This window comes from Oratosquilla oratoria, chromosome 5 (assembly GCF_046742065.1).
Source record: "Oratosquilla oratoria isolate Oo_2021 chromosome 5, ASM4674206v1, whole genome shotgun sequence".
NCBI classification, from domain to species: domain Eukaryota; kingdom Metazoa; phylum Arthropoda; class Malacostraca; order Stomatopoda; family Squillidae; genus Oratosquilla; species Oratosquilla oratoria.
The window spans coordinates 58,800,529-58,827,501 of NC_134781.1; the positions used below are offsets into that span (position 1 = coordinate 58,800,529).

At 40.0% G+C, this 26,973-nt stretch overlaps 1 protein-coding gene across 4 annotated transcripts in view; it reads right to left on the reverse strand.

The window, feature by feature from the left end:
* Window positions 1–26,973, reverse strand: part of LOC143025511 (ral GTPase-activating protein subunit alpha-2) — a 148,020-nt gene that overhangs the window by 53,687 nt on the left and 67,360 nt on the right. For 2 of the 4 annotated variants that reach the window (XM_076185290.1, XM_076185288.1), the window contains exons 14-23: window positions 26,603–26,792; window positions 26,261–26,509; window positions 23,452–23,526; window positions 22,528–22,635; window positions 22,222–22,421; window positions 22,007–22,105; window positions 21,735–21,890; window positions 12,221–12,352; window positions 10,480–10,605; window positions 2,402–2,569 (exon numbers count right to left, since the gene is read on the reverse strand). In XM_076185290.1, the coding sequence (XP_076041405.1) occupies window positions 2,402–2,569; window positions 10,480–10,605; window positions 12,221–12,352; window positions 21,735–21,890; window positions 22,007–22,105; window positions 22,222–22,421; window positions 22,528–22,635; window positions 23,452–23,526; window positions 26,261–26,509; window positions 26,603–26,792 (1,503 nt within the window). The remainder of the gene's footprint in view (window positions 1–2,401; window positions 2,570–10,479; window positions 10,606–12,220; window positions 12,353–21,734; window positions 21,891–22,006; window positions 22,106–22,221; window positions 22,422–22,527; window positions 22,636–23,451; window positions 23,527–26,260; window positions 26,510–26,602; window positions 26,793–26,973) is intronic. The other 2 variants (XM_076185291.1, XM_076185289.1) reach the window with 2 other exon arrangements.

Here is a 26,973-nt window from a genome sequence, read left to right on the forward strand (position 1 = left end):
ACATTCCTTATCTCTATATCAACAACACTATAATACCACACACACACACACCGAAAATTCTTGTTATAACAAACGATACATCCATGTCATTTAAACAACACATCACAAACATAAAAAATAAATGCATACCTAGACTCAACGCACTTAAATCAATCACTGGAAGAACATTTGGACAAAACAAAAACTACTACAATATACAAACAATGCATACGCTCAGTGATGAATTATGCAAGTCCAGCATAGGCACCTAATCTCAGTGAGACACACCTTAATACCCTTCAGACCATACAAAACAAAGCCTTAAAAACAATTACAGGCTGTACATAAGCAACACTTACAGACCACCTACACTATGAAACAAAAGTCCTCAAAGTCAAAGATCACCTTGACATGAGAGGCACGCAAACACTTGCTGCAGCCTCCACAAACACAGCACACCCGCTACACTACATAGCAGAACACACACACACACACAAGAAGAAGAAGAAGAAGAAGAAGAAAAATCTGTACCACACACACTCTCTTCTCTTCCTTCAAAACCACCAAATTCCAGCCTCAGGAAACATATTCATAATCACATCACTCATTGCTCCATTAATACACTAAAAGACAACACATTGCTGCTTGCCAGACCCCCCTCTGAATCCTTTCTCCAACAAAAGGACAGAGTCCACCTGGCCAGATTGTGATGTGGCCACCACCCAGCCCTTCTAAGCTACCAGAAGTGACTGGATGACTGTATTGTGGACAGATGCCCAGGATGTAACAATTCACCCCATACTATTCAACACGTCATGGAAGACTGCATTATACACGATCACACACGCAAACAACACAATATGCACTCCAAAAAAGGATTTGTGGGAAAACCCCATTTTGGCCATGGCATTCCTTGGGGAGATGGGACTGCTCAGACAGACAGTCTAGGGAACAATAACAACAACTTTCCTTGTACACCTACTATTTCAAGTTTTCTTTGTAGCTTTTTGTGTGGTACTTTATCAAATGTCTTTTGTAAATCTAGGAAAGCACAATCAGCCCATCCATCCTTTTCTTGCATTATTTCTATTAGCCTCAAGTAAAAGCAAATCAAGTTAGTGGCACATGATCTTCTGTGTCTAAAACCAAATTGTTTTGGAATAAGTATATTATTTTCTTCCAGATATTTAATCAATCTACTTTTGATAATTTTTTCACATATTTTAGCTGTTGTGCTTGTACGGGAGACTGGCCTATAGTTTGTTGGGTCTTCTTTATCTCCCCATTCTCCTCCTTTTATGTTTACTACGTTTCCTTTTTTTTTCAATGTACCATTTTCTCAGCCTCAGGTTTAGCACTAAAAGAAAGAAAAAAAAAAAAAAAAAAAAAAAAAAAAAAAAAAAAAAAAAAAAAAAAAAAAAAAAAAAAAAAAAAAATAAAAAAAAAAACTCATTCTTTTCAGTCTCCGTCCTTCTCTCATTTTTTTTTCATTTGCTTCATTATAATAAAAAAAAAAAAGGTGAAAGGAGCCCTGAATATTTTAACGTAATAAATGAATTTTGTGTTAGAATCAACAGAATATGAAATGTTTTCCCCTTATTCTATCTGCAATAGGGTCATTAAATATGCTTAATTATTTCGCAAGCCTAGCTAAACAGGTTGTAAGGGATGGTGAGGAGGGGAAGTGGTGATGGGGGGAGGCTTCACTAAGAACTTTGCCCCGGGGCGGTACTTAGGCATGTAAGGGCTCTGCATAGTATATTAATATTCATGTTTTTTCTAACATTAATAATGTTATTTCATTCAGGAATTATTGTGTTAACTCATTGAATGAAAAGGAAGAAAGAAGGATTTCTGTGTATATGGTTAAAAAACAAAACAGAAAAAGAGAAAAAGAAAAGGAAAAATAAAATAATAGTGGTCAGGATTTATGAAATTTTTGGCTTGAAGGCCAAGCGCCGGAGCCGGTAGGCCATTCAGCACATAATAGTGGTCAGGGCTAGTACTATAATAGTACCTACTGCTTATAAAAAATTTCGGTAAATGAACTAGTTTCAAAAAATGTAACCCATTCATTGCATATGGTTTACCTATATGTGCAAGAAAAACGAGGAAAGTAAGACTTTTGAAAAAAATAACTTGCACAACATTCTGAGAAAGTAATGCACAGATTAATAAGAAATAAGAGTTAAATTCCTTGAGTATATCAACAATCACACAAGAAATTTCCAGAGAGAATATTGATGATAAGTAACTACAAAAGCTATCTAATTACAATGGACAACTATTCATTATAAAACTACAGACATGACAACTCCATGAAATAGGTGTCCATACATGCAACAAGTTCCATTACTCAACAGTGACAAGAGCTACAAAACAAAATTATACAAAAACAAAAAAGGTAATTTGGCAAACTTACTCTAAGCGATGACAGGAGAACACTGATTGCTTCAGAGCATTTGCTGTGAAAGGTATGGTGGGCAAGTTCCATGTATAAATACACGGACAATGTACACAATGCCAATGACCGAGTGTGCCACCAAGTTTCTCTTTTGCCACATTTGAGAAGTACATGGATCAGGTGATCCTGGTGAGAAAGGGCACAAAGAACAGAAGTTAAATTATATCAATAAAAACAAATAATTCAATAATACATACATACATACCAATATACCTCTTCCCACTCTCATGGTGGTGGTGGGTGAGTCTAAGCATAAACTCAACCATCACCTTTCACCTATTACACACCTACCCAAAACCCATTTATTGCTCCTCCTAAGGATCATCCCTATCCTTTGCCATTCCTCTTGGGTCAATGGCAATGCAGTGAGACAGCTCCTTTACAACTAGGCCCAACAGCCACAGGTGGTTTACCCCCACTTCATTATATGACATGAACCTCCCCCCTAATCCACTATAGAGAGAAAATAAAAGAAAAGAAAAAATTAAAATAAATAAATAAATAAAAAATTAATAATAAATAAATAAAATACATACACATACCAAGGTTCTTTTCCCTTTTACACGGGAGGTAGTCAAAGTCACAGGGCATAAATCCACTCCCACCCATTTCATCCCCACATACTCCACTCCTATCTAGCACCCCTCCCTTCCTCTTTTCTTGGCTCCTCCTGGATGATGAGTCCTCCCTGGATCTTGCCCATTGCCCTGGGTCAGAAGCAATGCAGCAAGACACAGCAATAATAAATAAAATAATAATAATAATAAATATATAATAATAAATACATACATATACCAATGGCTTTTTCCCCCTTACAAGGGAGGTAGCCAAAAAACAGTCATAAAATCCACTACCACCCATTCCATCCCCATACACCCCCCTCCCTCCCTCTTATCTTGGCTCCTCCTGGATGATGGGTCATCCCTGCATCTCGCCCACTGCCATGGGTCAGAAGCAATGTAGCAAGACACAGCACATCCATAGCAAAGTCACTTCATTCAAATGGCGACCCCTCTCTCTCTGTCCCCTCATGCAGAAAAAGAGAAGACGGGGAGAAATCCCTTCAGACCGTGACAAAATATTCAAATGTAATCCCCCCCATCCCCCATCCACTCCTTTCCATGCAACACAACATCATCTAGACACAACCATTCTCCACTCACCCCTATCTTCTGTCTTCTCATTTCCTTCCTCAACAGACATTCCCCTCTTTCCTAATGTCCCTTTTACCCCATCCATCCACCTCATGTTTACTCCTTCCACCTCTGCCTTCCACACCTCTTTTACTAATCTTTCTTCACTCATTCTTTCCATGTGTCCAAAACATCCCAATACTCTTTCATCAACCCTATCTCTCAACTTCCTTTCCACCCATGCTCTCCTCACCTCCCCATTTCTCACTCTATCCAGACTAATACCCCCTACCATACTTCTCAGGCATTACATTTCAAACATATTTAAACTCCTCTCTTATGTTCTGTGTTTTTGCACAATACAGTGCTGTTGGCACAATCATTCCCAAATGTCTATTTCTCATTACATTTTTTAATCCACCAAGGCATTTACTTGCTTCTCTTAATCTACATTCTACCTCCATCTCCATTTCTCCCTTTCCTGTCACATTCACACCCAAGTATCTAAAGCTATTCACTTCCTCCAGTCTCCCTTAATATTAACTTCCAATTTACTGCCGCTGTCTCCCGTTGTACATCTCATCACCTCACTTTTACCCACATTTATCTTCAACTTCCTTCTTTTGCACTCATTCCCAAACTGTCACTAGCTTCCTTAATCCCACAGATGTGTTGTCAGCAAACAACTAGCTTATCTCCCATTTTCTCAATCTTTTTTAAACATCTCCAATCCCTGGCATATTACTCATGTGTTTACCTCTCGCACCACCCCATCCATGCATAAATTGACCAGCCAAGGCAACATAATGCATCCCTGGAAAAGTCCCACCTTTACCTCAAACCACTCACTCTTATTTCTATACATCAAGGGTTTTCCCCTTTATAAGGCAGATGCCAAGTCAAAAGGCACATACCTCCTCCCACCCATTCTACTCCTATCCACAACCCTTTCCTCCCTTTCATCTTAGCTCCTCATAGATGAAGGGTCATCCCTGTCTCCCACCCACTGCCCTGGGTCAGAAGTAATGCAACAAAACAGCACATCTAGAGCTAGGCCACTTCACTTAATGGGCAACCACCCACCCCTCTCCATCCCATCATGTGGAAAATAGAGAAGACAGGGAGAAATTCCTTTGGGCTGCATCAAAAATATCATTCTCACATAATCACTCCCTACTCCCCTCCCTCCCCTGTCCCTTCCCTTCCTTGCATCACAGTATTATCTAGACACAGCCATTCTCTTCTCCACTCATCCCTATCGACTACTTTCTCCTTTCCTTGCTCAAAAGATATTCCCCTCTTAATCAAATCCCCTTTCACCCCATGCATCCATCTTATCATTACTCATCCCCTCAATTTCATTCCATCCACCTGCGCTTTCCACACCTCTTCACATCTTTCTTCACTCATTCTTTCTTTGCGTCCAAACCATCCCAATAGTCTTTCATCAGCCTTATCAGCCATATCCTTTTCCATCCCAGCTCTCCTCCTCACCTCATTTCTCACTCTATCCAACCTTGTAACCCCAATCATACTTTTTAGACATTTCATCTCAAACATTTAAACTTTTCCTTTATGCCTCCCTTAATCACTTTGTCACAATGGTGCCTATGTAAATGTCATGAGGCATGAGTGGGTACATGAGAATGCCGGCATCGGGATCTTGATTATATAATTTTTTTGTGATTGTACATGAATTACCCCCTGATTCTGTGAACTGGTTTGATCATGTTTTCTGTGTCTATTATTACTTAGAGTAAAAGAGAATGAATAATACAGCAGTGCCTTTATTTTATAATGTGAGTAGTGTGATGAATCATATACATGGCAGCCAATACTGTGCGTAAGAATTTGACTCGTACTTAAGTGGTTAAATTCCATGTCTCCACCCCATACAGTGTTGTCATGACCCTTTCATATAATCTCTTTGCATCCATTCACAGATGTCTACTTCTCATGACAATTTTTAATCTCTCAAAGCATCTGCTTGCTCCTCTCAATCTACAACTTACCTCTACCTCCACTCCTCCCTTTCCCACATGTGACCCCAAATACCTAAAACTACCCACTTCCTCCAGCCTCTCTCCAGACTTACTTCCAACTCTGCCATCCTCTCCCGTTGTACATCTAACCTTATTTTTACCGACATTTACTTTCAACATTCTCCTTTGGCATACCTTCCCAGTCCGTCACTAACTGCTCTAATTTCCACATTGACCCTGCCACAAGCAGAGTGTTGTCAGCAAATAACAACTGGCTCACCTCCCACTTTTCTCCATTTTCTTTAATCATTTCCAGTCCCTGCCCATTATCCTTGCATTTACCTCCTGCACCACCCCATCCATGTACACATACAATGCACAAATGAACTAATCAATTAATAAAAATACTTTCCAAACTACATACATACATATACCAAAGGCTTCCCTTATAAGGCTACCTCCCTTACAAGGGAGGTAGCCATAAAATAAAGGCATAAAAACCAATCCCACCCAATCCATCCCTAACAGACTCCACTCCCCTTCACCCCCTTCCCTTGCTAATCTTGGCACCTCCTGGATGACAGGTCATCCCTACATCTTGTCCACTGCCCTGGGTCAGAAACAGTGTCACGAGACACAGCACATCCACAGCAAGGCCTCTTCATTAAATCAGTGACCCCACCTCTCCGTTCCCTCAAGCAGAAAAGGAGAAGATGGGGAGAAATCCCTTCAGGTTGCATCAATTTATTTCTCACACATACTCCCTCACCCCCCATCCCCCACCCATTCCACCTCATGCATCACAGCATCATCCATACACAACCTTTCTCCATTCACCCCTATTTTCTGTCCTCGCCCATCCTTCCTCAAGACATTCCCCTCTTTCCCAATGCCCCTTTTACCCCATCCATCCATCTTAACCTAGGTCGCTCCCTCATGTTCTCTCCTTCCACACCTCTTTTACTAATCTTTCTTCATTCATTCTTTTCATGTGTCCAAACCATTCCAATACTCTTTCATCAACCCTACCTCCCAACTCCCTTTCCAACCACATTCTCCTTCTAACCACATCATTTCTCATTCTATCCATCCTAGTAACCCCTATCATACTTCTCAGGCACCTCATCTCAAACACATTCAAACTCCTCCTCTCTTCCTTTCTTGTGTTCCATGTTTCTGCCCCATACAGTGCTGTCAAAACAATCACTCCTTCATACAATCTCCTCTTAGCATCCATTCCCAAATGTCTATTCCTCGTTACACTTTTTAATCCACCAAGGCATTTACTTGCTTCTCTCAATCTACATTCTACCTCCACCCCCACTCCTCCCTTTCCTGCCACATTTGCACACAAGTATCTAAAACTATCCACTTCCTCCAGTCTCTCTCCCTTAATACTCACTTCCAGTCTGCTGCCACTTTCTCCCCTTGTACATCTACCACCTTACATTTACCCACATTTATCTTCAACTTCCTTCTTTTGCACACCTTCCCAAACTCTGTTACTAACTTCCTCAATCCCTCCTCTGATCCTGCTACAAGCACAGTGTCATCAGCAAACAGCAGCTGGATTATCTCCCACTTTTCTACATTTTCTTTAACCATCTCCAGTCCTTGACCCATTACTTTTGCATTTACCTCTCGCACCACCCCATCCATGTATAAATTGAACAGCCAAGGTGACATAACACATCCTGAGGAAGTCCCACCTTTATCTCAAACCACTCACTCTCTCCATTTCTAATCATAACACACCCTCTACTACTCTCGTAAAAACTCTTGACTGCTCTTAACAGCTTTCCTCCTATCCCATATATTTGCAATATCCACAGTGCCTTCCAGTCTACCCTGTCATAAGCCTTTTCCAGATCCATAAAAGCCCAAAAAACATCCTTACCTTTTCCTATAGCTTTCTCACATATCTTTCTTACCACAAAAATCTGATCTATGCAACCCCTACCTGTCCTAAACACACACTGTTCCTCACCAATTACTCCCTCTGTTCCTCTCCTAATCCTCTCAATCAAGACCCTCCCATAAGCCTTCCCAAATACAATTAACAAGCTGATCCCTCTGAAACTACTACACTCACACTTGTCCCCTTTTCTCTTGTAAAGTGGAACTATATAGGCACTCTACCCTCTCTTAAACAAACATTAAATAATCTCACCAGTCAGTCCACCATCACTGTACCTCCTTTTTTCAGACATCCTGCGTGGCATCCATCCAACCCAGGTGCCTTACCTGCTCTCATCATCTTAACAACTGCCTTCACTTCATCTTTCCTTATTTCTCTTCCATTTTCCTCATTCATCAGTCATTTTCTTAGTACTTCCCATTGCAACTACCTTTCCCTCCCTATCCTCCTTCACATTTAGCAACTCCCAAAAATACTTAGCCCACCTTCCTCTTACTGCTGTCTCTTCCATTATCATCTCTCCATCTGCACCTTTTACATTTTCTTCTCTATTTGATTCACTTCCTCTTCCTCACCTTGATTTCCTTCCAAAACATCTTGTTATTACTTTAAAAAATTTCTGTCATACTCTTACCCCATTTCACATCTCTCCATTTTGTCTCCTTTACCTTATTGTTTGTGAACAACACTGCGCTTGTAGCAGGATCTGAGGAGGAATTGAGGAAGTTGGCAACAGAGTTTGGGAGAATGTGTGAAAGAAGAAAGTTGAAGATAAATGTGGGTAAAAGTAAGGTGATGAGATGTACAAGGGGTGAAAGTGGCAGCAGACTAGAAGTGAGCATTAAGGGAGAGCGACTGGAGGAAGTGGATAGTTTTAGATACTTGGGTGCGAATGTGGCAGGAAAGGGTGGAGTGGAGGTGGAAGTAGAATGTAGATTGAGAGAAGCAAGTAAATGCCTTGGTGGATTAAAAAGTGTCATGGGGAATAGACATTTGGGAATGGATGCTAAGAGGAGATTGTATGATGGAGTGATTGTGCCAACAGCACTGTATGGGGCAGAAACATGGAACATAAGAGAGGAAGAGAGAAGGAGTTTGTATGTGTTTGAGATGAGGTGTCTGAGAAGTATGATGGGGGTTACTAAGCTGGAGAGAGTGAGAAATGAGGAGGTGAGGAGGAGAACAGGGGTGGAAAGGGAGTTGAGATATAGGGTGGATGAAAGAGTATTGGGATGGTTTGGACACATGGAAAGAATGAGTGATGAAAGACTAGTAAAATAGGTGTGGAAGGCAGATGTGGAGGGGGCATCAGGGGTGACCTAGGATGAGATGGATGCATGGGGTGAAAGGGGCTTTGGGGAAGAGGGGAATGTCTGTTGAGGAAGGACAGGAGAGGACAGAAGACAGGGGTGAATGGAGAATGGTTGTATATGGATGATGTTGTGATACATGAGGTGGAATGGGTGGGGGGATGGTGGGTGAGGTAGTATGTGTGAGAAAAACTTGACACAGCCCGAAGGGATTTCTCCCCGTCTTCTCCTTTCCTGCATGAGGGGACAGAGAGGGGGGTCGCTGATTTAATGAAGCAGCCTTGCTATGGATGTGCTGTGTCTTGTGACACTGCCTCTGACCCAGGGCAGTGGACAAGATGTAGGGATGACCCGTCATCCTGGAGGTGCCAAGATAAAAGGGAGGGTAGAGGGTGGAGGGGAGTGGAGTGTATTTCGGGATGGAATGGGTGGGAATGGTTTTTATGCCTTTTTCTTTTTGGCTACCTCCCTTGTAAGGGGGAAAAAGCCTTGGTATATGTATCTTATGCTTTACTTCTATTCTCTTTTCTTTGTACCTCTCATATGATTCCCTCCTATTTTGTAACCAATCTGTGAAAGCTCGCTTCTTCTCTTCTACAAACTTCTTTGCTTCCCAATTCCACCACTCACTACCCTTCCTTCTATTTCCTCCCATCCTCCTTATTCCACACACCATCTTTGCACACCTTGTGACTCCCTCCTTGAAAATCCCCATTCCTCCTCCACTCCTAGCTCTACTCTATCCTTCACTCCCTCCTACTCCTCTTTCAGCTTCTTGTACTCCTCCATTTCTCATTTAAGCAGTTCACTCTAAGCACCTCCCTACCTTTTGTCCTTTTCCTCTTCTCCATCTATCCTCCACTCTCAACTCACCTTCCACCAAATAATGATCTGATATTTCTCACTCTCTCCCCTTAGAACATGTACATCCAAAACTCTTCCTACTATACTCCTGGTAACCATTATATAGTCCATTAATGCTCTATCTACCACCCTTCCATCCACCACTCTCTCCCATGCGTACTTATGCTTGACTTTCTTTTGAAACACTGTATTTGCTATTATCAACTCTCTAAACAGATCTCCACCATCAACTCTCCACTATGATTTTTTCCTGGAACTCCACACTTCCCAAGCACTTCTTCTATTGGTTCACTTCCTACTCTAGCATTAAGGTCTCCCAATACAACTACATTCACATTTCTCCTTAATCCCTCTATGCACTCATTTAAATGTATCCAAAAAGCCTCCCTTTCAAAGGATCACAAAGGCAGAGCATGCCGACAGGAGACCTGTTGGTCCATAACTAGGTCGGATGCAAAAAAAAAAAAATGATAAAAAAAAAAAAAAAAAAAATCTTCTCACTACCAGGCTCATATGCACTTACAAAAAACCACATCTCCCTTCCTAGTTTCACCTTCATCCACATTAACCTTGAAGAAACCTTCCACCCCCCTGTATGCTTACCCATCTCTTCACTTTCTAGTATAGCCACCCCTTCACTCCCTCGTCTTCTCTTCACTCCTGAGAACCTCCCAACTACATTCCCAAACTCATACTCGCCCCTCCCTCTCAACTTAATTATACTTTCCAAACTAAATTCCTGTATAGTTTGGATTTTTTTTTAGCTTTTACTGCATTATACATTAAAATCTATTATAAATAGGTTACAATGATGGCAATGATTACTTACCTTAACATCTGCACAGTTCATGAGTGAAAGGTCTGAATGTGAAGGCTGCAGCACCGGCATGGACGGGTACAGTGCCGACAATGGAAGCAGCGAACCCAAAACACTAAGAGCCTCACAACGTGGAGACTGGGGAAACAAAAATTACCAAATTAGAGCATTAAAACATGCATCATTTCCTTAACTAAGAAGATTCTCAATAATGACCTATAACCACATTTATCAATTTTCTCAATGGAATTACTCATCCTTCTTTATTGAAACAAGCAATGCTATGCCTCTACAGTGACCCTGAAAAGGACTGCTCCCCTCTGTCCACTCAATTGTCAAAAAATCCCATGACGGTACCTTAAAATGGCTAAATCTATGAGCATCACTCATTAGCCATTGATTGTTGCTCGTGTATTTATCTAGTTGTATTATACGGGAAGGGGAGCTGTGCTCGTAGTGACCTGTCTTTGCATCTCTTAGAATCTAGTTTGTTCTTAAATTCTTGTATAGTTTTTGCAAACACTATTGTTTTGTCAAATTTGTTCCAGACATCCACACAAACTTTTTTTCAGATCTCTTCTATAACTATCCTTTTTCAGTTTCTTTTCATGCCCTCTTGTTTTTCTTTTATCCCACATTAATAAGTCTTTTCTGTCAAGGACTTCCATGCTTTTCATGATTCTGTAAATGGCCAATAGATCTCCTCTTTCTCTTTTTTGTTCCAGGGTTGGTATTTCCAGTTTGGACAATCTTTGTTTGTATGTCAATTTTGAAAGAGTTGGGGCCATCTTTGTCATTGCTCTCTGGATTCTTTCTAATTTCTTTATATGCTTTTTTGTGCTGGGTGTCCATAGTGTTGCAGCATACTTCAATCTTGGTCTTATCAGTGTGATTTTTTTTACAATTAATTTATCCAAGTAATTAAAAGCCACCTTTATTGATCTTAGTCAATTTTTTAATCTCTTAAAGCATTTACTTGCTTCTCTCAATCTACAAGTGTGTGTGTGTGTGTCTTAAGAAAGGAACAGAGGGAGTAATTGGTGAAGAGCAGTGTGAATTTGGGACAGGTAGGGGTTACATGGATCAGATTTTTGTGGTAAGAAAGCTTTGGGGAAAGGTAAGGATTTTTCTTGGGCCTTTACAGATTTGGAAAAGGCTTATGACAGGGTAGACAGGAAGGCATTGTGGGAGGTATTGCAGGTATATGGGATAGGAGGAAAGTTTTGAAAAGCAGTCATGAGTTTTTAAAAGAGTAGTAGAACCTGTGTTAGAATTAGAAATGGAGAGAGTGAGTGATTTGAGGTAAAGGTGGGATTTTGCTGGGGATGTATTATGTTGCCTTGGCTGTTCAATTTATACATGGATAGGGTGGTGGGAAAGGTAAAAGCAAGGGTAATGGGCTGGGAATTGAAGATGGTTAAAAAAAATTGAGAAAAATGGGAGAACACTGCACTTGTAGCAAGATCAAGGGAGGGGTTAAGGAAGTTAGTGATGGAGTGAGGAGAAAGAAGGAGAAAGGATAGGAAAGTAGGATGGAAGGGATGAAGGTATGGGTGAAAAGGGCAAAAAGGGAGAGAAGAAAAGTAAGAAAATGGGAATACATGAAGAAGGAAAGTTGAGAGGAAGAAAGAGAAGTTAGAATGAGGAGAAGGGTGAGAGAAGGGGAAGGAGGAAAGAAGAGAGAAAGAGAGGAGGAAAATGGATATGTGATGCACTAATAAGATAAGAGAAAAATAGCATCTTCAAAACTTACTGCTTTGGTGTCTGGTGAGGTGAGAACTGTGTTGGTGGCAAAAATGAAGTCCAAAGTCAGCATGGAGGCTCCTGGCAGCCCCAAGGAGAAGAAATTTGGACCACATTCCCCAACCAGGGTGTTGATTATTTCCTGATTTAACAAAAGAAAATTATAAAACTTTCAACCAGTTTAAATCTATACAGTAACTTATAAAGTACAAAATCATGTAGATAGCACTTCAGAAATAAAAACCCTTCAATATATTCTAAGATATCATAACTAACACCAAAATCATGTCCACGGCCCTACAAACATTCATAAACAAACTCATATAAGCACAATTTTTTCTTATAAGGGGGATGATCAAGTCAAAGCATACACCCACCCTACATTCATCCAGAAAACTTTTGTTTTTCCTCCCATATTAATACCTTGTGATGGTATTGTACCATTATATATAATATTAGCAACATATTATACTTTAACTGTTCAATTGTGTTTGTGTTTTTCCACTCCACAATTATCATAGATCTTGTTGTATATTAATTTTATTATTGTCATTGTATTATCTAATTGCAATTTTGTGTGCCTTTGTTAGGAGAACCAAGCAAGTTGTGTGTTTCCCACATCAACTCAAGGCTTGGTGTCCCAGTTGTCCCTCCACTTCCTTCCTGGGTACATGCATTTGTCATTGTAGTGCTTTATCTCATTGTGATTAATATAATTATTGAATGATTCCTATACTTTTATTTAGCCACACTATTACAACCTCATGAAGAATAATACATATTACCCTGCCACAAAGGCAATTAGTGAGGCAAAGCACTTACATGGAAGGGCCTGACAGTGACAATTGATTTACTCCCACCATTTCATTAAATGCCCCTACACACATCCCATCTAATCCAGTAGAAATAAAAAATTTAGAAAAAGAAGAGGAAGAAGAAGACAGAATTACAGTCCAAAAAATCAGTGTATCTAAGGTTTATAGTGTCTGGAGTTCAGAAATTTCTGTATTGATGCTAAATCCTGGTATGTGACCTGATCAAAAGTGAATTAGTATCCAATAGGGCATGAAAATGACTGGCACACAATTGTATGAAAGAACCATCAAATCCACTCACACATCATATCCAATAAGCACAATTCACAAGGAACAAGAACCCAACCCAAGCACCATACTACTCAAAACATCTATGATCTACCCAAACACCCTACAAGACATCAATCCACAAACACGCAATGTTCTGATTCAGTTTAATGTTATGGAACTCCCCCTATCAAGAGGCTAGGACGATGCCCCTTACAGAGGACTTTGTAGTTTGGAATTTAATGTTCCATGCCCTTAATTCAATTCACTGGTGACAGGTTTGAACCACCATCATCTCGACCTCGGTCAAAAGTAGCAACGTCCTAACCCATTTGTGCAGCAAGCATCCCAAACACACACAAAGGTCACAAAACAAACACTTCTAACAAGATCAACAAAGACAATTCTTTATCAAGCATCTTTACACATTAAGCCTCAAGATAAATCATTCCCATGATGAATAAGAGTCTAGGAATCTGCTACATTAGCTTTATTGTACAATACCTCCCAAATTTAAACAACTTTAGCAACTAGACAACCTCTCCAACACAATCAACAACCAACATTCCTTGACATAACAATGTGCTCATCCTCCCTACAATCATAAACATGGGAAACCATACAAGATCTTCCATCTGATTCATCCCTGACTGGAATATGCACACATACAGAAATATAAAAGAAAAATACAGAGTATACAAAGGGCAGCAACCAAGATGATCCCAGTGGGAATACAAAAGGCAGCAACCAAGATGATCCCAAATCTAAATGGCAAGACATATGAAGATCGAAAAAATTACAACTTCCTTCACTGGAAGTGTAGACTTATGGAACAAGTTGGTTTCAAATATAATCCAAGCCAACACCACAAACACATTTAAGGCAAAGTTTGATAAATGGAGGCAAACAGATGGGACCCTATGAGCACAGCTTTAACCTCACTATTAGGTAAATACTATCTATATGTGAAAGGTTGGTACATAAAGGTAGACAAGTAGGTAGATTGAGGGTTAGGTGGCAAGAATTTCATTTTTACGAGTTAGATATTTGGTAAACATAGCAGCGAAGGAGTTGCATAATCTCGCTCACTGTCTTAAAGTTTATAAACAACTGCTAGGGTACAAATTTTATTGCTGATATGACAATAAGTAAACTAAGCCATTCTGCTTTGATGTTGAGATTGCTTGTGCAATCAGTATTGCATAAGACATAACAGTCTTTCTGATTAGAGAAGGGTGGAGGAGGAGAAAAAATTGACTGGTGCATGGGAGAAAGGTCACACCCTTGGGGGAGGCACTTATTTGTAACAATCACGATTATTGGATGAATTAAGTAGTGATATCGGAACAGAGTTGGCTTAGTGAGTGGATTGGGGATAACAGGCGGGAGTCCTCTGCTGTACCTAAGACAATAATGTTGTAAAGAATTAGAGAAGAAAAAACTAAGAAATTCATTCCCAATTTAATTCATCCCATCCAGAAACATTACTAACTTGCTACAGAAGATTTGGTGAAGGAAAGTGAATGAAGACATACAATGTAGAAGGGAACAGTTACATACATACATACATATACCAAGGCTTTTTAACCCTTACCAGGGAGGTAGCCAAAAAGAACAAGGCATAAGATCATTCTCACCCATTCCATCCCCGAAAACACTCCACACCCCTCCACCCTCCCTCCCATCTTAGCACCTCCTAGATGACGGGTCATCCCTGCACCCTGTCCACTGCCCTGGGTCAGAAGCAGTGTCGCAGGACACAGCACATCCACAGCAAGGCCGCTTCATTAAATCAGCGACCCTCCCTCTCTGTTCCCCCATATAAAGGAGAGGACAGGGAGAAATCCCTTCGGGCTGCGTCAAAATATTTGCTCACACACACTACCTCACCCCCCATTCCCCAGTCCATTCCACCTCATGCATCACAACATTTTCCATATACAACCATTCTCCATTCACCCCTGTCTTCTGTCCTCTCCCGTCCTTCCTCAACAGACATTCCCCTCTTCCCCAAAGCCCCCTTCACCCCATCCATCCATCTCATCCTAGGACGTCCCCTCATGTTCACTCCCTCCACAGAAGGGAACAGTTAAACTGAATTAAACCAGTAATTATGGAGAGACGGGAAATGAACGTGATGGGATTGACACTATATACTCAGAGCTTTTTCCCCCTTATAAGAGAGGTAGCCAAGTCAAAGGCATGTATATAATCCCATCCATTCCACTCCCCTCCACTATCCTTTTATCTTAGCTCCTCATGAATGTGTCATCCTTGTATCCTCCTCACTGCCCTGGGGTAGAAGCAATGTAGCAAGAGAAAGTACATCCACAGCAAGGCCGCTTCACTTAATCGGTGACCCCCCTCTCCATCCCCTCATGCAGAATAAAAGAAGACAGAGAGAAATACCTTTGGGCTATGTCAAAATATCACTCACACATAAGCAACCCTTACCCCACCACCCTTCCCTTACTTGCACAACAGTATCATCTATACACAGCCACTCTCCAGGTAAATACACACAAAACCTTTCAAAAGGCCTTTTCCCCTTTATAAGAGCGGTAGCCAAGTCAAAGAATACACCCAAACCCCATTCATTGTCCCTCCCATCAGACAAGACTGGACTGACGGCTATGGCGGTGGACTCATCACCCTGATCCACCACTCCATCTGTTTTGTGGACACAAGTGCCACAACCAAAATTCTCCTCCCTACCACAGATAACACAACAGAAATCCAATCCATTCGAATCCGCACAGGCAACAAATCAACACTGACAATAGTTAACATGTACATTCCCCCCCAATCATCCCCCACAGTTCCAGACACCTTCAGGCCTCATTTTAGCCAACTAGCCTCAATCCCCAACCTGATCATGGGTGGAGACTTCAACGCCAAGTCGTCTGTCTGGTATGTCGACAACCCTTACACAGACAGAGGGCTTGATATACAGACTCAGTTTGACTCATTGACTATCATGAACAACACACATAATCATACACATATCCCACACCAAGCCCTCTACACTCCCTCCTCTCCTGATATCACCTTTTGCTCCCCCTGCCTAACCCCAACAACATCATGGAGAGTGGTCGGAACCCTTGGCTCTGACCACCTTCCAATCATCATCACCACCAAAACAAGATGCACCCCAGTTGGCCACAGACACACTTACACCAATTACAAGAGAGCTAACTGGGAAGCTTTTACTGAAGAGACAGAACAACATTTTGAAACACTTAACAGTACACCAATCACAAACGTAAACAATGCTGTGCGCACTTTTAATACAATCATACAAAATGCAGACAAGAGATACATCCCTAGAGGCAACAGAAAATCACACAACCCCAACTTCACACCAGAAATCCAAGGCCTCATCAGACAACGTGACACACTTAAACACGATACCCCTACACCTATCCCTCAAAACGTAGCAGACCAAATACAAACACTAAACACTGTGATTGCCAATAAAATACATGAACAAAAAACACAAAATTGGCAAAACTTTATCAATACACTTGATCACAAAACAAACGCCAGCAAATTGTACAAAACACTCAACAGCATTACACTATCCAACAGTAACACTACACGCTCTCACGCAGCAATAATCACAACAACAGATAATCTACCCTCAAACACACAACAAGCAAACGCACTCATACGTCATTTTGCACAGACAAGCCATTTCACTTCTCACCCTGACGACCGACGCACCATTCGACGTAAGAAAGACTTTCCCACAGACTCAGACCATACACCCTTCATAGACAGTCAGACAAAACTCATAATACATAGTCTCAAGCACTCATCTGCCTGTGGCCCTGATAACATAAGCAACATCCACCTAAAACACATTGGACCACAAGGTATTACAAAGGATTACAAAGGCGGAGCATGCCGACAGGAGACCTTTTGATCCATATCTAGGTCGGATGCAAAAAAAAAAAAAAAAAAAAATCATATTAATAATAAATTAAAACTATAATAATGTAAAAATAACAAATAAAATACATAAATAAATGCATAGGTATAGTTGAATAACAAACAAAAAGGTAAATAGTAAATGATTATAAATTGACATATAACTAATAATAAATGAAAATCAGACAGACAAATTATAACAAAACAAAAACAAATAATATAACATAAATTATAATCATTACAGCATCTTACTTAGGTATTTATCTAAATGATTCTTAAAGCTTCTAACTGAAATACATTGCACTACCTGTGCAGGAAGTTTATTCCATTCATTAACTACACGGTTGGCAAAGTTGTTTCTACCTACTTCCAAATTGAATCTATTTCCGGACAGTTTGAGACCATTGTTTCTTGTCTGATTCTCATTCAATGTGAAAATTTTTGTAATTTTTGATGTTGTAATTTCCCTTTAAAATCTTAAAGACCTGTATCAAGTCACCTCTGAGTCTACGCTTTTTTAGGGAAAACAGATTCATGTGCTTAAGTCGATTTTCGTATGATTTATTTTTTATATTTGGAATCAGTTTTGTGGCTCGCCGTTGTACTTTTTCCAGTCTGTCAATGTCTTTAATGAGATTCGGTGACCATACGGAAACAGCATATTCCAAATGTGGACGAACTAACGATTTATATAGCTTGTTAATGAGTGATGGACTTTTGAAATCAAAAGATCGCGCAATCAATCCCAGAATCTTATTTGCTTTCTCAGAGGCTGAAATACACTGCTTGGATGATTTGAGGTCGTTACTGATAATTACGCCGAGATCTTTTTCACTATCCACTTTTGTTAACGAATTTCCAAATAACTTGTAATCGTACTTACTGTTATTTTTACCTATGTGCATTACCTTGCATTTACTTGTGTTAAATTTCATTAGCCACTTTTCAGACCATTGCTGTAATTGATCTAAATCTTCTTGAATATCTAATTGGTTTGAGTGATCATTTGCCACTCCGCACAGTTTTGTATCATCAGCAAATTTGGAAACAGTAGATTTTAGTCCATGGTCTATATCATTTATATATACTATGAATAGAAGTGGCCCAATAACGGAACCCTGAGGAACTCCACTTGCAACACTTTTCCATCCAGAAGTTTTTCCATTTAAAACAACTCTCTGTTTTCGACCTTTCAACCAATTACTAGTCCAACCTAATAGGCTACCACTTATTCCATGCAAAGCTAATTTAGTAAGTAGTCTTTCGTGTGGGACGGTATCAAAAGCTTTTGCAAAGTCTAGATATATTAAATCTATATTGTTTCTTTTGTCATAATTCGAGATAACTGTGTTGTAGAATTCGAGTAAGTTAGTCACGCAAGAATGTTTCCGTCTGAAACCATGCTGGCTATCATTTATCAAACGATTACTTTCTAAATGATATTCGATATCATCTCTGATGATAGTTTCCATTATTTTTCCTACGATCGAAGTCAAACTTATAGGCCTATAGTTATTTGGTTTCTTTTTGTCACCTTTTTTGAATATGGGAGTAACGTTAGCTAGCTTCCATTCTCTTGGGACATCTCCGGATATGATGGATTTCTTGAAAATAATTTCTAATGGAACAACAATCTCATTTTTCATTTCCTTTAAGATTCTTGGATGCCAACTGTCAGGCCCTGGTGTTTTATTAACTTTGAGTTTGTCTATACACCTTTTAATTTTTTCTTTTGTTATATTTACCGTAGTGAGTAAGTTTACCCCAGACTTTTCACAGGTTTCAGTTTGGAATTCACTTTGAGGTGTTTCGTTTACGAATACCGAGCTAAAATAATTGTTTAAGATATTACACATTCCTTCATTTGAATATTCAAGTTGACCGTCAGCAGATAATAGTGGACCAATGTGATTCCTAACAACCTTTTTATCTCTAATGTAACTATAGAATTCTTTGGGATTCTCTTTGGATTTATCAGCGATGTTCATTTCGTATTGTCGTTTTCTTTTTCTTATTGTCTTTTTTAAATCTCTCTGTATTGATACATAACTTTCATAGTCATTAGATGCACCCGAGCACTTATATTTCTTATAAGCCTGTCTCTTTTTAGCAATACTTTTTTCAGTTTCTTTGTCGAGCAAACATTGCAAACTACAGCTATTCACACAACACTATACCCGACATCTGGAAGCATGGTAAAATAATCACCATTCCAAAACCAAACAAAGACCCAACACTCCCAACATCGCACCGCCCAATCACACTTCTCTGCACCCCCTCTAAAGTCATTGAACGCCTAATACTTCAACTTGTCACACCACATATTCCCCTTGCTGACTCACAACACGGTTTTAGGCCACTACACTCCACAAACACTCTTCTGACAAACCTCACACAAAGAATTTTAGATGGCATCAATTCAGATAGGCCCCACCAAAGAACACTTCTTATAACATAAGACATTAGTAAAGCTTTTGATGCTATCCCCTGCCACAACCTAACAAATAAAATATATAACACAGACATGCACAATAACACCAAAAGATGGCTGGCTAATTATCTGGCAGGTAGGAATGCTTACGTGTCATATAATGGCCAATCATCGCACATCAGAAACATTAAGAACGGAGTACCACAGGGCTCAGTTCTATCCCCCACACTATTTAATCTATACATGCATGACTTACCCACGCCAGACACCTCAGAAATACAAATCTCTTCCTACGCAGACGACATAACAATCACATGCACACATCGTAACACAGACAAAGCTGCAGAAATAATCCAGCCATACCTTGACACACACAACACATGGTTCATCACAAACAGACTCAAAATAGCTCCAACCAAATCTACAGCAACACTTCTCACCAACTGGACAAAAGAACACAAATACATACCTCATCTCTACATCAACAACACTCTTATACCACACACAAACACACCGAAAATTCTTGGTGTAACATACGATATATCCATGTCTTTCAAACAACACATCACAAACATAAAAAACAAATGCACACCCAGACTTAACGCACTTAAGTCAATCACTGGAACAACATTTGGACAAAACAAAGAAACTAATATAACGATATACAAACAATGCATATGCTCAGTGTTGAATTATGCGAGTCCTGCATGGGCTCCTAATCTCAGTGAGACACACCACAACACCCTTCAAATCATACAAAACAAAGCCCTAAAAACAATTACAGGCTGCACAAATACAACACCTACAGACCATTTACACCATGAAACAAAAGTCCTCAAAGTCAAGGACCACCTCGACATGAGAGGCACACAAACACTTGCCGCAGCCACCACAAACACATCACACCCGCTACACTACATAGCAGAACACCCACACACACCAAGAAACATTAAAACAACACCCAAAGACCTTTATCACACACAGATACTCTCTTCTCTTCCTCCACAACCACCAAATACCAGCCTCCGGAAACATATTCATAATCATATCACTCACCGCTCCATTAACACACTGAAAGACAACACACTGCTGCATGCCAGACCCCCTGATATCCACCCTTCTGAATCCTCTCTCCCACGAAAGGACAGAGTCCACTTGGCCAGACTGCGGTGCGGTCACCACCCAGCACTTCTAAGCTATCAGAAGAGGCTGGATGACCGCGTTGTGAACAGCTGCCCAGGATGTAACACTTCACCCCATACCATACAACACATAATGGAAGAATGCATTATACACAATCATGCACGCAAACAACACAACATACGCTCTATAAAGGATTTGTGGGAAAACCCAGTTTCGGCTATGGCATTCCTTGGGGAGACGGGACTGCTCGGACAGACAGTCTAGGGAACGACAACAACAACAACAACAACTTAGCACCTTGTAGCTGAAGGGTCATCCCTGTCTCATGCCACACTGCTCATGTCAAAGGCAATGCAGCAAGAGAGTACTTTCACAGTAGGGCCCAACAGCTGGAGGTGGTATACCTCCAATGCTTCATTATATGGCACATAACCCCCCTCCCCCATTAAATTAAGAAATTTATAGAATAGACAAGAAGAGCCCTTCTGGGTATATGAATGTTTAATTAATCTATAATCATTCTCCACTCACTTGTATCTTTTGCATTCTCTTCCTTGCTCAAGTGACATTCCTCTGGCATCCAATGCCTCATTCACCCCACCCATCCACCTCATCCTTGAACTTCCTCTTTGACACCATTACATAATCCATTAATGCCCTCTTGACAATCCTCCAACCACCCTGGCCTACACATACTTATGCTTATCTTTCTTCTTGAACACTGTGTTTGCTATCAACATTTTCCTTTCAGTAGACATCTACTTCTTTTCTCCACTGTTATTCCTTCCTGCCATCCTGTACATATCTATACATGTATTCTCATGTGCATATGACATATTCATACATTAAACATAACCATATCATGTTCTACAGAATACAGGAAAAAAATTAATCTACCATAAACTAAACTTTGAAAATATAGATGATCAACTGCTTACCTGGTCAGTGCCAACAAGTCCTTGATGTAATACACGATAAAAGTGTGTCAGAGAATCTCTATTAGGTGCCACATCATGTCGTCGAACCATCATGACACACATTAATCGATAGGCAAGCGTTTTCCCCCTGTGATACTGTGGTGGAAGTGAGAGAGCCTGAAAGAAAACAAAAATTTTCTAATCAGTTTCCAGAATATTTTTCCTTGATTTAAACATAATTCCTTCAGCAGTATATTCAGATATAACATCACTAAAATAAGCACAGGACCTACCCGGAAACACCATGAAGCTACTAAAGAGACAGGGGGAATCAGCTCGGGAGGTTCTGGACTGCTCTGGTTGTCGACTGTTATGCTCTGGTTATTTCTTAACTGTTTGGTACAAAAATTCAATTATATGAAAAACACATCAATTACTATAACTATGGAATTATTTCACTGAAACATCTAAACTGAAATTTGTCTTAAAGACCAGTATCAAATCTTACTTTTACGAGGGTTTCTGTGAGGTCTGCGAGGTATTTGAAGATTTGTGCATGGATAAGGGGAGAAGCAACATCATTCGGATCTCCAAGGAGACCCAAAACTCGACGCCATAACACCACTGCCACATCTGGTAACCAACCTCTTACTGTCCCTCCTGACATAACTGAACGCTGGTCAGATGACAAACCACCCTCCAAGGTATCTAATGAAAACAAGTGAAAGGAAAGAATAACAATAGTAATACATACTATTCTTCTCAAATCTAAACTATCACATGTTCACATAAAAGTTTCTTGCAATTTACTTACCTATGCTTGCTGTGTCTCCTCCCAAATCTATCTGCATTGGAGAATCTTTCATGGAAGATGATTCAACTCCAGATGAGGGTGCAGGTGATGGTGTTCTAGAGTCATCATCTGCTTTGATATAGTAATTTTGTCATTTTGAGTAGCGGAATCTTTCGCAGAAAGCAATTAAACTCAAGCAAACACTAGTAATGGAAATATTAATTTCTGACTGTCCAAATTCTAGTGGAGTGGTCAAAACTTTCTTGCAAGAAGTATATATTTTTTGGAGTAGACTTTTTTTAATCAAGGTCAAAAGGTTTAATTGAAAGTGGTTCTGTAAACAAGTTTGGATGATGGGTATTATACTCCACATTAAAAATACAACTATATTCAAAAATAATCTTGAGCTCCATGAAATAATGTCACAATAACATACATAACAAAGGACCCTTTCCCCCTACCCCTTTTGGGAGGTTGAGTCAAAGCGTACAAACACCCCACAAATATCCCAAATCCATTCATTGCCCCTCCCATCTTAGCACATTGTGTATGAAGAGTCATCCCTGTCCCCTGCTACAGTGCTTGGGTCAAGGACCCTTTCCCCCTACCCCTTTTGGGAGGTTGAGTCAAAGCGTACAACCACCCCACAAATATCCCAAATCCATTCATTGCTGCTCCCATCTTAGCACATTGTGTATGAAGAGTCATCCCTGTCCCCTGCTACAGTGCTTGGGTCAAAGGCAATACCAATAAAGAATACCATAATAGAAGTGATATGGAAATTTCATCAAATGCTAAAACATTTACAAATTAAAAACTTGTGCAATATCAAGCATATAATTCTTCAAAACACAAGAGAAAAATATCATAAACAAAAAACGATATCTCCATTCTTAAAGACAATATAAAGGGGATAAACTTATAAAGATGTGCAATACACATTACCATGGTGAGATAAGATTTCCAAAGATTTTGACATTGTGGAACGGAGCCTATGGTGATTGTGGTTCAGGCAGCCATCTGTAAAATCACAAATTACAGCTATAATCTACAGACAGACTTTTCTGTAATGCACACTGTACCTTCAGATTAAGAATGAAAAAGAAAAATGAAACAAAGAAAACAAAAAGTACAAATATCTATCTACCTATATACCAAGGGCTTTTTTTCCCTTTACAAGGGAGGTAGCCAAGTCAAAAGGCATGTACCCACTCCCATCCACCATCCTTTCCACCCTCTCATTTTAGCTCCTCATGGATGATGGGTCATCCCTGTATCTCACCCACTGCTCTGGGTCAGAGGCAATGTAGGAAGACACAGCACATCCACAGCAAAGCCACTTCATTTAATTGGCGACCCCCTCTCCATACCCTTATGCAGAAAAAGAGAAGATGGGGAGAAATCCTTTTGGGCTTCATCAAAATATCATTCATACATAACCACTCCCTACCCCCCACCCCCTGCCCCCTCCCTTCTTTGCATCATAGTATCATCTATACACAACCATTCTCCACTCACCCCTATCTCCTGCCTTCTCCTTTTCTTACTCAACAGACATTTCCCTCTTGCTCAATGCCCCTTTCACCCTATCCATCCATCTCATCCTTGGTCGTCTCCTCAAGTTCACTCCATCCACCTCTGCCTTCCACATCTTTTACTATTCTTTTTTCACTTATTCTTTCCATATGTCCAAACCATCTCAATACTCTTTCATAAGCCCTTTCTGTCATCTCCTTTTTGAAAATAGAATATGAAAATGTGCATGGTACAGAGCAACAAATATCTAATTAGAAAATATGATAGATAAATCTCTATTAATACTCATATGCCTCTTCTCACAGTAGCTGATTTCAGTAAAAACTCTGTTTTGAAAACCAAATAGTCATTCATTCCCAATGAAGACTAAGTTTCTTTGTGTGGCAGACTTATTTCTGTTTGGACTTGCTGTGGCTTGCTGACCTAGTTTGAACCAGGGTGTCCAAAAAACAACTCTCACAAAAAAAGGACACACCAGAGCTCCTGGATACCTCAACTGAATCCCTGAGTCTACAGTGATATGTAACTATTCTGGAATTGCCATATGTGTCCCGTCTACAGTTTCACAACTAACTGGTCCTCTCTCATACCACTGTGCTCTGCCAACAGGCTAAGTTGTGAAGAGGAATCATGACAAGATTATACTAAGAGAACCTGTCTCTCTGGAGGAGTCCTTTCCACCTATGTCTTCTACAAGCTTGGATCTGACACCTGTTCTGCCACTACCACCTACTGAGCCTACTTTACCACAAGAAGTGGGGTCTCTACCTCAGCAGTTTACAGTGCAACACTCCACTGCCTGTCCCCAAGCAGTTTTCTAGAATATGCTGACCTGTGGACAAACTCAATCTTTGACTCTGCTTTTAAAGGAGGAAGGGGAGGTACTGTATATATATATATTTTAACATACATGTTCTACTATAGGTGGAGGTGTGTAGTAAAGTGATTAATGATTAGGACTATCTAGTTGCTCGTCTGCATGCATGTGGTCTCTAACGCATAATGTGCAAGTGCGTGGACAAAGTGTCTAGCGCATAATACATAAGCGCATGGATAAAGTGTCCAATGCATAGTGCACAAGCTTGGGGACAAGGAGCATTTTGTGTAGGCATAGCGGGATCATAATCACTAGCTCCCTAACCATCATGAAGATGCCCACCCTGCCTACATTTATCATTATGATAGATAGCACTGTATGTGGTCTTTCCTCAGAACCCTAGTTCATCATTTGGTTTGTCTCCACATACTGATAAAATGCAGTCCACTCAGGTAATTGTGGTGTGGTTATAGGTTCTTCAGCTATTGAGTTTCTAATGGGAGCTATGCTGACAACTTTGTTTACAATGACATTTCTGTAAGATATGATGACCTATTGTTTATCTAAATGCTGCAGATTCATGCAGTTATATCACATGGGGTGTGCTTTAATATTCTCACTGCTTTCAGGATAAATGCACACTGAAGAGCAGCCCCATTTAAGTGTGGTAACATAACCCAAAGTCTTAAGTACCTGGCAGTAGATGTGAAATGCTTTATCCTCTCATCTTAAGCAGTTCAGGGGCCCCCAGATCCCCTAATTCTCAAGAGAATCAAAGAAACTGCTTTACCTATTGGCCCTGTATGAAGTTATCCTGTATGAAGTTATTGATTGCATGGCTCTTATGCAGTCAAAATTTTAGAGACTTTAGTGACACCTCTATAGACTTTAACCTCTTCAATACAAGTCAAATTCTTATTTGCAGCATTGGATGCCTAATGTATGATGCATCATATTACTTGCATTATAAAATATAAAGTCACTGCTATATTATTTGTTCTCTTTCATTCTGAGTAATAATAAACACAGAAAACATGATCAAACCCGTTCACAGAATTTGGAGGTCATTTAGCTACAGCTATAAAATAAATATAATCAAGAAACCAACACTGGCATCCTTGTATACCCACTAGCACCTCATGATGCCTATGTATGCTGGTCTATTTCCACCATTTCATCATATGGCAATTCCCACATGATTTTCTCATCCAGTCAAAATAATTTGTGAAGCAGATGAGAACATCCCTTTTTCTGGATGCATAATCCTTTCATCCACTCATTCTCATCATTCCCACTCTCTTCCATCCTTGACAAACTGTCCACAAGTTTCCAAAGCCCCCTTTACTTCATCCATCCATCTCAAACTCATTCCATCCACTTTTTCTTATTCTGAATACAAACCATGTTCTGAAGTCTTGAGCATTTCTCTCTTGACAGCTAGGCTGGATTCAGATAAAGACCTCGATATTCCTCTTTGTGGACCAATGTGGTCGTGCAGACATTCAGCACCATGTGTATGATGGTTTTGATGATTTGAATGATGAGGTGAAAGTTTTGGGCTCCCACTTCCACCACCACTGGCTTTGAGGGAAGAACTTCCACTAGAGCTTCCCCTTCGTTTTCGACTATATGGGCTTCGATCTGTCAAAGCTATGACATTATTTAACTCAAGTCCAAGTTTAATATTACAGATTTCCAATCAATAAAATTATATGGTTTTTACAAAAAATTTAATTGAAATACCTTGCTGTGGATCCTGATGAGCATGACTCTCTTCTTGCAAATTTGAGAGTGAACTTGGTGGTACTGTTGCATTAGAGCTTACCATTCCATTTGATACACTTGAACTATCACCACTAACTGTATGAACTGGTGTTCCTTGTCTCTCCATTCTTATACTACTCCAGCTTCGAGCAAAGCTATTTCGAGAAGACTGCAAAGAAGAAATATATCATCTTAAGTATCTGAAAAATATACCAAGTAAAGATTAATAAATTATCTAATCCATTGCCTCTTGTAAAACCATGGCTCCCAAGTAAACCAGCAACAGCCACCAGACTAGCACAAAAGTCAGTCAAGGAAGAAATATTGTGTCGTTTTCTTAGCCATAGTAT